The 11,186-nt window shown below is 41.3% G+C and overlaps 1 protein-coding gene across 1 annotated transcript; it reads left to right on the forward strand.

Moving 5' to 3' along the window:
• Positions 1–10,222: 10,222 nt before the first annotated feature.
• LOC139901165 (uncharacterized mitochondrial protein AtMg00810-like) lies at positions 10,223–10,806 on the forward strand. Its single transcript, XM_071883900.1, has 2 exons — positions 10,223–10,482; positions 10,650–10,806. The coding sequence occupies exons 1-2, from the start codon at positions 10,223–10,225 to the stop codon at positions 10,804–10,806; spliced, it is 417 nt and encodes a 138-aa protein (XP_071740001.1).
• Positions 10,807–11,186: the final 380 nt, after the last annotated feature.

Consider the following 11,186-nt stretch of genomic DNA (forward strand, 5'->3'; position numbering starts at 1 on the left):
TTTTAGGAACTGAGAATACATGCGGATTTTATGTTTTACATACTAGGCATGAGTACTTAAACTTATATATGTGTGGGTTATACAACGGCATAAACATTCCCTTTAGCTCGGTAACGTTTAATCATTGGTTTTTGAACCGTGAACGCGAATCTTAGATATGGATCCATAGGGTTTGACATCCCCACTCGGGCTAGTAGTGCTAGCATTTAACGAGTGTTTAATACTTCGTAGACATACGCACTTGCCAAGTGTACTTTCAGGGGGTATAAACGTTAAGTTAGTTACCAAGTGCCCACGGTTAACATATACTTTATCATACTGTTTTGAAACGCTTTTTGTAGCACTGAAATCTCGTGGCCTACCTTACATACTGTTATACTTAAACTATAGCTCACCAACCTTTGTGTTGACGTTTTTAAGCATGTATTTCTCAGGTGCTTGAGGTTGCTTCCGCTGTGTACTAGTCGTGCTGTAGAACCCGCTGCTTAGAGTTGTTATCGCATGACTACTTATCTTGCATTCAAACTTATTTTTTCTTTTGAAACTATGTTTTGTAACGATCTTTGGGGTCACGTACACTTATTTATTGCTTCTACTTAGCGAAGCATGCTTTTGGATTGTAAAACATTTGACGTTAGTTATGACGTCACCTTTTATTAATGAATGCAAACTCTGTTTTGAAAACGCATATAGTACTTAACCTTGTAATGATCCTGTTGTTGATGGTCCGTACATGATGATTTAGTACGGGGCGTCACATTTGGTATCAGAGCATTGGTTGTAGGGAATTAGGTTGTATTAGTGAGTCTAAGACCGACCCGAGTAGGATTCACTAATATGACTAATCTACAACTTGCTAGTTTACTTGTTTCCGCTGAGCTTACTACATGCTAATGCTTACTTTTTCTGCTATATGCCGTATGCTACTACATGATATCACTACTGCATGATGCTACTTGCTTTTGATTGCATGCTACTTTCATACGAATTGCTGTTATTGCCATGCTAGTTATTGTTATACATGATTTAAACTGTTGGCCTATTAATTGCTTGCTTTATGACATACTGACATGGAAAATTTATTTTTCCTTGTTCAGATGTCGGATGTTCCACCTACTGGCATTTTGGGCAGTACAGACTCAGACCCCGTCGCCCTACCTACTGCTACACCTGCTGTTGCTACTACCGATACACCGGCCCCGACACCCACTAGTGATCCCGGCGCTTCTACTTCTGGAGCTGGTACTAGTGCACCTGCCCCAGTGTCTGCTCCCGGACCCTCGAGGTCACAGCCCCGCATTGGTGGTATTGAGATCCCCGCGGAGTTCGGAGAAGGGCCGTTTCGTAACCACATGCGCACGCCTTGCCGACGCACTACCGACGGACGTTTAGTCGTGATTCCGCCAGGCAGACACAGACAGATGTTGGCCGCCTTTGGACGCTTCGGATTACCAGCTCAGCCACCAGTGTCACCACCACACGATTCGGATAACTCATCATCCGTCGATTCTTCATCATCAGACGACTCCAGCGATGATGAGGATCCTACTGATAGACCTATTCAGGCACCCTCCACCCCGCCGAAGAAGCGGTGCCGTTTTGACGGCACCGTCATTCCAGGGGTGAATGGAGGTCGTGCTTTTACTGACGCATTTGGCCATTGTCGTAGGGTTACTGCTCGTAAACGAGTTGTGCCATACCCTGCCGACCCACAGATACGTAAGGTTCCCCGTTACGTATTGACTATTCCTGGAACCGTACCACCTAGATTTAGATACGGACCACTTACATCTAGGGACGTACCGTCTACATTCGGAGCCGGACCATTTACATCAGCACCACCGGCACCACCGGCACCACCCGCCCACCTGCACCGCCTGCCCCACTAGCTCCCTCTAACGAGGAACTGATGAGGGAAATTGAGACTCTCCGAGCTCGAGTCACTGAGCTCGAGGAGCAGTTGGCTCGAGGAGCAGTTCACCTGCCTTCACCGTAGGACCTTGTATTTAGATTTCATGATGTAATCTAGATATAGTTTCATGTATTTCATATGTATTGTACGAACTTATTCAGATGTATGAAACTTATTATTATTAATGAATGGAACTTTGCGTTATTTAATTCTTGCACAATGTTCTATTTACATTGATGTACGATGATTCTGTGGTATTTGTACCTATATGCATTATTTAATAACATGTGATGTTTTGATTCCATGTTGGTCACTATATACTGTATTATTACTACTTGCATACTTGGATTTTGACTTGAGTCAAAATTTTTGTTTAGAATACCATGGCTAACGGAAGATCCACACCTACCGCCGCCCAGATTGAGGACATGATCAACGAACGGGTCGCTGCAGCCCTAGCAGAAAGAAATTTTCAAGTTCCACCGCCACCACCACCAGTTATCCCACCCGTTCGAAATGGGTGTACTTACAAGGAATTCCAGAGCTACAAACTGCATAACTTCAGTGGCACCGAGGGACCGGTTGGTCTCACCAGATGGTTCGAGAAACTTGAATCAGTATTCCGAGTTAGCAACTGTTCGGAGGGTAATAAAACCAAGTTTGCTTCTTGCACGCTTTCTGATGGCGCGCTTACATGGTGGAATACCATGGCCCAAGCGTAAGGAATCAATGAGGCGTATGCTACGCCTTGGGAAGAGTTTAAATGTGCTATGATTGAGGAATACTGTTCGAGAACCGAGGTTTAAAAGATGGAGATTGAATTCATGCAACATAAGGCCGTAGGAAACGATCTTGACAGCTACAACTGTAGGTTTTTGGAGTTAGCGCTGATGTGTCCACCTATGGTCACCCCCGAATTTAAATGAATGGAGCGATACTTTTGGGGACTTCCTAAGCCCATCAAGGGGAATGTCACCTCATCCAAACCACCGACTGTTCCCGAAGCAATGCGCATGGCGCATACTCTCCTGAATCAAATCATCCTTGACGAGCCGGAGAAGGCTAAGTTTGAAGCCGGTAGTAGCGAAAAGAGGAAATGGGACAACAACCACAACAACCACAACAATAACAACAACAACAACAATAGGGGGAGAAACTACGATCAAACCCCCGCCAAGAGGCACAACAACGGTGGAAACCCTAATCCCAACAACAACACCAACACCAACCCGAACTACAAAGGAACCTTACCTCAATGCAAGCGATGTTACAAACACCACACTGGGTATTGCAATGTTGTCAGTGAGAAGTGCCAACGGGCTAGGCACATCGGGAAGGACTGCAAGGTCACTACTTTGAATGGGAAGCCAAACACCAATGGGCCGAAGAAGTGCTACGAATGCGGGCAGACGGGCCATTTCAGAAATGCATGCCCCAACAAGCGAAAAGATGGCGGACCACCCCGTGGACGAGCTTTTAATGTTAATGCAAGGGATGCACGCGATATCCCCGACTTGGTGACAGGTATATTCACAATCAACAATCTTTTAGCTTCTGTCTTGTTTGATACTGGTGCGGATAGAAGTTATGTATGTAGACATTTTTACGATAAGATTAATTGGTCATTAGTCCCGTTAAAAGAAAGTATGCTTGTCGAGGTCGCAAATGGAAAACTTGAAAAGGTTGACCATATTAGTCGTGGAGCTATTATCAACATAGCTGGTGCAGATTTTGAAATTGATTTGATACCTATCAAACTGGGAAGCTTTGACGTGATCGTTGGTATGGATTGGTTGAGCAAGATAAAGGCCGATATAATCTGTGGAGATAAAGCACTTCGCATACCACAAGGAGATGGCAAACCACTGGTTATCTACGGAGAGAGATGTACCTCGAAGTTGAACCTCATTAGTTGCGTGAAAGCGCAAAAGATTATGAAGAAGGGACGTTTTTCTGTCCTAGCACATGTGAAAGCGGTAGAAACTGAGGTGAAGAGCGTGAATGACGTTCGAATTGTGAACGAATTTTCCGATGTCTTCCCAGAGGAATTGCTTGGATTGCTGCCGCAGAGAGCTGTAGAGTTTCAGATTGACTTAGTGCCAGGAGCTGCACCTGTAGCTCGTGCACCTTATAGACTCGCACCTTCCGAGATGCAAGAATTACAGAGTCAACTACAAGAGCTGTTAGACCGTGGATTTATCCAACCAAGTTTCTCGCCTTGGGACGCACCTGTGTTGTTTGTGAAGAAGAAGGATGGATCCTTCCGTATGTGTATCGACTACCGTGAACTCAATAAATTGACTATCAAAAATCGGTATCCTCTTCCACGAATTGACGATCTTTTTGATCAACTACAAGGATCGAGCGTTTATTCAAAGATCGATTTGTGATCCGGATATCACCAGCTGAGGGTGAAGGAAAGTGACGTGATGAAAACTGCATTCAGGACCCGGTATGGTCATTATGAGTTTCTCGTAATGCCATTCGGTTTGACAAATGCACCTGCCGTGTTCATGGACCTCATGAATCATGTCTGCAAGCCTTACTTGGACAAGTTTGTTATCGTCTTCATAGATGATTTCCTTATCTACTCTAAGAGCGAAGAAGAACATGAGCAACACCTCCGATTAGTGCTTGAACTCTTAAGACAAGAGCAACTTTACGCCAAATTCTCCAAGTGTGAATTTTGGTTGAAGGAAGTACAATTTTTGAGTCATGTTGTAAGCGACCAGGGTATCAAAGTTGATTCCGCCAAGATTGAAGCCATCAGCAAGTGGGAGACCCCCACTACTCCGACGCATATTCGCCAATTCCTAGGTCTCGCCGGTTATTACCGAAGATTCATCGAAGGATTTTCTCTGATTGCGCGTCCTCTGACCGCACTGACTCACAAGGGCAAGAAGTTCATTTGGGAACCCGCACACGAATCAGCATTTCAAACTTTGAAGAAGAAGTTAACCACCGCACCTATCCTATCACTTCCTGAAGGCAGTGACGACTTTGTTGTTTATTGTGATGCATCGAAGAGTGGTTTTGGTTGTGTACTGATGCAACGATCAAAGGTTATTGCCTATGCCTCCCGCCAATTGAAGATTTACTAGCGGAACTACACTACACATGATCTTGAACTTGGAGCCGTTGTCTTTGCGCTTAAATTGTGGAGACACTATTTGTATGGAACTAAGAGCACTATCTTCACCGATCACAAGAGTCTCCAGCACATCTTTGATCAGAAGCAACTGAATATGAGACAACGTCGATGGATCGAGACGCTCAACGACTACAATTGTGAACTCCGTTATACCCTGGCAAGGCCAATGTTGTAGCTGACGCTTTAAGCCGAAAGGAGAGGACGGCACCTCTTCGTGTTAGGGCTCTGAACATCACCATCCATTCGAACCTCAACAGCCAGATCAGAGTAGCCCAAGATGAGGCTCTCAAGGAGGAGAACATATCTCATGAACATTTGAACATACTTGTCTCTCGATTCGAGGTTAGGGAGTCTGGACTCCGATGTTATGCCGGAAGAATTTGGGTACCTCTTTATGGAGATCTACGGAACCTTATACTTGATGAAGCACACAAATCGAGATATTCGATTCACCCTGGAGCGGGCAAGATGTACCACGACCTTAAGGAACAGTATTGGTGGCCGAACCTTAAGAAGGGCGTTGCGACTTATGTTGGTAAATGTTTGACTTGCTCAAAGGTTAAAGCCGAGCATCAGAGACCTTCTGGTTTACTTTAACAGCCGGAGATCCCACAATGGAAGTGGGAAAGGATCACAATGGATTTCATCACCAAGCTACCAAAGACGGTGGGCGGATACGATACTATTTGGGTTATTGTTGACCGCCTTACCAAATCTGCACACTTTCTAGCAATGAAGGAAACTGATACAATGGAGAGACTTGCTCAGTTATACATCAAAGAGGTTGTATCACGACATGGTGTACCTTTATCGATCATCTCCGATCGTGATCCCCGTTTTGCCTCTAGATTTTGGCGTTCTTTGCAAGAAGCCATGGGAACTCGTCTTGACATGAGTACTGCTTATCATCCTCAGACAGACGGGCAAAGTGAACGAATGATTCAGACCTTGGAGGACATGTTGCGTGCATGTGTTATTGATTTTGGAAAGGCCTGGGAAAGGCATTTGCCACTCGCCGAATTCTCGTACAACAATAGTTATCACTCGAGCATTAATGCCGCACCTTTTGAAGCATTGTATGGCCGTAAGTGCCGATCTCCTATTTGTTGGGCCGAAGTAGGCGAAAAGCAAATCACCGAACCCGAGGTAGTCCACGAAACCACGGAGAAGATTGCTCAGATTCAAGCTAGACTTAAGACTGCCCGTGATCGCCAAAAGAGTTATGCTGATCTTAAACGTAAGGACTTTGAATTCAACGTTAGAGACCGTGTTATGTTGAAGGTTGCACCTTGGAAGGGTGTGATCCATTTTGGGAAGCGCGGAAAGTTAAACCCGCGGTACATTGGTCCTTTTGAAATTTTGGAGCGTGTTGGACCCATTGCTTATCGTCTTGATCTTCCAACACAACTGAGTTCAGTTCATCCTACCTTCCACATATCAAACTTGAAGAAGTGTCTTGCTCCACCTGAACTGATCATACCATTGGAGGAACTTACTATTGATGACAAACTCCACATTGTGGAAGAACCTGTTGAAATTATGGATCGTGAGATCAAAACTTTGAAACGCAACAAGATTTCGATCGTCCGAGTGCGATGGAATGCCAAACGAGGACCCGAGTTTACTTGGGAGCGAGAGGACCAAATGATACGGAAGTATCCTCACCTTTTTCCGACTCCTCCATCTACCTCAGCTTAAATTTCGGGACGAAATTTTCTTTAACAGGTGGGTAATGTAACGACCCTGGAAATTCCAACTTTTATTTGTTAATAATTATTATTATTAATGCGTGTGATTAAACGAATGTATGTGATTACATTTACATGTTGCCATGATTGCCCGTACTTGACTATTAAGTGCCCGAAACGTCTTTGTGACACACGAAACTTCACGAATAATATTTCTAGATATTATTTACATTCATGATTAATTTTATTAATCATTTTAATTAACTAAGGCTATTAGTTAGTTACTTGGGCTTTAATTGGGTTTAATTGTTAATTAATTGAACTTGGGCTTTGATTAGTTAATGGACTCATGAATTAAGACTTGTAAGCCCACCCTACCTTTAAGTGGGCTTAGTTAGCCCACTCTTTCAAAGTGTAAGTATCAATTAAATGGTAACTAGTTAGTTAACTTAGTAAAGAATCAAATTACATTATACTTACAACTGGTTCCCATAAACAACCATCTAGTAACCACCTTTAAGGACAACTTCATGCTTGAAACCATCAAACAATTGCTTCCTCCCTCTTGTGTGCAGCTGGTCGTCGGCCTCTTTGGCTATTAGGGGATTCAATTTTTTTTTTTTTACTACTTCATTACTTGCAAACTCACTCTCACACTTCACTTCAAACTTACCTCTCATAATTCTCTCAACTTTTTCTCTCTTTTCTTTCTTAATATTGTAAGTAACTTGAGTTTTTCTCTTCTTCTTTTCTTGATTAAAACCGAATTCAAACACCCCACAATCATCATCATCTTTTGTTATTTGTAGTTTGATTACTTGTTAGTTTATTACATGTAATTGTTAGTTATTCTTTACTGGTTTCCAAGAATAAACTTTCTAGTTTGATTCTTCTTATTTCTTGTATTTATCAAGAACACTCAAGAACATAACTTACTAGTTATGATTCTACATATACTTTCTTAAAAGATTGCAAGTTCATGTGTTGATTAAATTCATACTTGAAGTTCATGAAGTAAACTTTGAAGTTTACTTTCTAAAGATCAAACTTTGGTTTGAATCTTTAAAGTATGAACAACCATGAATAATTTACTTGTTTACTTAGTTTAATTCTTCTTGCACTATACTTTCATGTAATTAGTTTAAATGGTCAAGTACTACAAGTTAGTCTTGATCTCATTAATCTTGAACTAAAAGTTAACCTTGAAAGTTCAAGAACATACAAATAAGTTTTCTTTAAATATAACCTTGTATACTTATGCTTGATCTAGACTTTTGAGTCTTGGATCTTCAAGATCTAACTAAGAACTATGTTCTACATTTTAAGATCTTGATTAGTTAGTTTACTTTCAAGTTTGTAACTTGTTATTAGCTTTAAAGTCCATGTATGTGTTAGATCTAAGACTTTGATGTAACTTTGGTTCATCAAACTTCATACAACTCTTAAGTGAGTTGTGCTTCATGTCTTAGACTTGTACTTGGGTTATGATGGTCAAGACTTGATTAAGATGATGTAGATACATCAATGAGTTGTACACTTGAAGCTATATGCATCAAGGATGGGAACCATGATGAACATCAAGCACCAAGACCACCGGAACCCTTTTAAACTTACTGTTTCTGTCCAAAAGCTACTGATCTGATGTTTCTGTAACAGATCAGTAGACCTGCGCTGTTCTAACCTTGATTTTTAGATAGAAATTTTCGAGTAGATAACTTTTCATATAGGACTCATCTTAATCCGAGTTACGGTTTGGGATTTATGGCCCTCCGATCGTCACTATGTCCTTTAACGTTGTGCAGAAATTTCTGACCTACTCGCACTTAGACCGTCGCCAAGGTCAAACAAAGACGAGTTTGCTTCTGGAATTTTTACCACACTTAAGGGACTCATAGACAGAGCCATGGCCACTGGTCTCACCTTAATTCAGTAAGGGTAGAGGCTGTGGTGACTGACTGAATCAGATTTTGTTTTAAACTACTTTCATAAACGAAACCTACTTTACGCCTTTTGTTTAATGATGAATGATGATGACCCTTAAGACCTTAATTAAATACTTTTAAACCTATTAAGATGATTTACTGACTTAGTACTATTTGACTTAGGTTGAGGACCTTCGGACCGATTACTTGCACACCTTTTCCGAACCGACTTTACGACTACATTATCATTGTGAGTTATAGCATTCCCTTTTTTACTTTAACTTATTTTGGGAACTGAGAATACATCCGGATTTTATGTTTTACATACTAGGCATGAGTACTTAAACTTATATATGTGTGGGTTATACAACGGCATAAACATTCCCTTTAGCTCGGTAACGTTTAATCATTGGTTTTTGAACCGTGAACGCGAATCTTAGATATGGATCCATAGGGTTTGACATCCCCACTCGGGCTAGTAGCGCTAGCATTTAACGAGTGTTTAATACTTCGTAGACATACGCACTTGCCAAGTGTACTTTCAGGGGGTATAAACGTTAAGTTAGTTACCAAGTGCCCACGGTTAACTTATACTTTATCATACTGTTTTGAAACGCTCTTTGTAGCACTGAAATCTCGTGGCCTACCTTACATACTGTTATACTTAAACTATAGCTCACCAACCTTTGTGTTGACATTTTTAAGCATGTATTTCTCAGGTGCTTGAGGTTGCTTCCGCTGTGTACTAGTCGTGCTGTAGAACCCGCTGCTTAGAGTTGTTATCGCATGACTACTTATCTTGCATTCAAACTTATTTTTTCTTTTGAAACTATGTTATGTAACGACCTTTGGGGTCACGTACACTTATTTATTGCTTCTACTTAGCGAAGCATGCTTTTGGATTGTAAAACATTTGACGTTAGTTATGACGTCACCTTTTATTAATGAATGCAAACTCTGTTTTGAAAACGCATATAGTACTTAACCTTGTAATGATCCTGTTGTTGATGGTCCGTACATGATGATTTAGTACAGGGCGCCACAATGATGAAGATGGCATTGTTATTCGTAACAAAGCTAGGTTAGTAGCAAAGGGTTATCAGCAAGATCCAGAATTCGACAATGATGAAGTTTTTGCTCCTATTGCTAGATTGGAAGCAATTCGTATTTTCTTGGCATTCGCTTCATTCATGAAATTCAAAGTTTATCAGATGGATGTCAAGAGCGCTTTTCTTTATGGCAAGCTAAATGAAAGAGTATATGTCAATCAACCACCGGGTTTTGAAGATCATCTTCATCCTGACAAAGTTTACCGTTTACGGAGAGCCCTTTATGGACTACATCAAGCCCGCGTGCTTGGTATGGACGTTTATCTAGTTATCTTATCGAAAAAGGATATCAAATGGGTACGGTAGACGGTACTCTGTTCACTAAAGTATAAGGTGACCACATTATCTTGGTCCAGATTTATGTTGATGATATCATTTTCGGTTCTACTAAGCAGGAACTCGTCGATGAGTTCGAGCAGGTTATGAAAGACAAATTCAAAATGAGCAAATTGGGTCTGTTATATTATTTTCTTGGATTGCAAGTCGAACAGAAGGATCACGGGATCTTTCTGCACCAAGCAAAATATGTGAACGACATATTAGAACGATTCTGTATGACTCAAGAACGTCCAGTTTCCACCCCGTTAGCAGTTAATCATGGAATCTCTATAGATTGTGAAGGGGAACCTGTTGATCTAACTTACTATAGAGCAATCATCGGATCGCTCCTGTACCTTACTGCGTCAAGGCCAGATATAAGGTTTGAAACATGTCTCTGTGCACGATACCAAGTTAATTCGAACATAGTTCACCTAACAGCTGCCAAAAGAATTTTACGTTATCTCTTACATTCTCCTAATCTTGGCATATAGTACTCTAGCGATGAAAAGTTTGATCTTGTAGCATACAGTGATTCAGATTATGCAGGTTGCAAAATCAACCAACAAATCAACATCAGGAATTTCTTGGTGAAAGGCTGGTGACCTGGCAGTGCAAGAAGCAAACTTCCGTCGCTCTTTCCACATGTGAAGCTGAATACATAGCTGCTGCTAGTTGTTGTTCGCAAGTTATCTGGATTCAATAGCAACTTCGCGATTACCTGCTAAGAATCTCTCTCTCTCCTCTCTTTATTGATAATACTGCTGCTATTGCTGTCACTAAGAATCCTGTTCAACATTCTAAAACAAAGCATATAGGAGTTAAGTATCATTTTATTCGTGATTGTCATGAGAAAAGAATCATAGAGGTTAAAAGAATAGGTACTAAGGACCAAAGGGCTGACCAGTACACTAAGGCTTTTGATAAACCTAGGTTCTTGCACCTATTAGAGATGAACGACATTGTTGATCGAGACAAGGTGATTTCGGATGTCGAACTGTGAGGATTAATCAAACTTTTAGATTGTGCATGTAGCGTGCATGACATTTAGATAATTAGTTTATGCTTTTCTTATTTGCATATTAT

Source organism: Rutidosis leptorrhynchoides, chromosome 3, assembly GCF_046630445.1.
Source record: "Rutidosis leptorrhynchoides isolate AG116_Rl617_1_P2 chromosome 3, CSIRO_AGI_Rlap_v1, whole genome shotgun sequence".
NCBI classification, from domain to species: domain Eukaryota; kingdom Viridiplantae; phylum Streptophyta; class Magnoliopsida; order Asterales; family Asteraceae; genus Rutidosis; species Rutidosis leptorrhynchoides.

Coding starts and splice junctions, on each gene's coding strand:
- LOC139901165 (XM_071883900.1), top strand. CDS start 10,223: ATGAGCAAATTGGGTCTGTTATATTATTTTCTTGGATTGCAAGTCGAA. Junction 10,483..10,649: donor GCGTCAAGGCCAGATATAAG/GTTTGAAACATG, acceptor CAGATTATGCAG/GTTGCAAAATCAACCAACAA.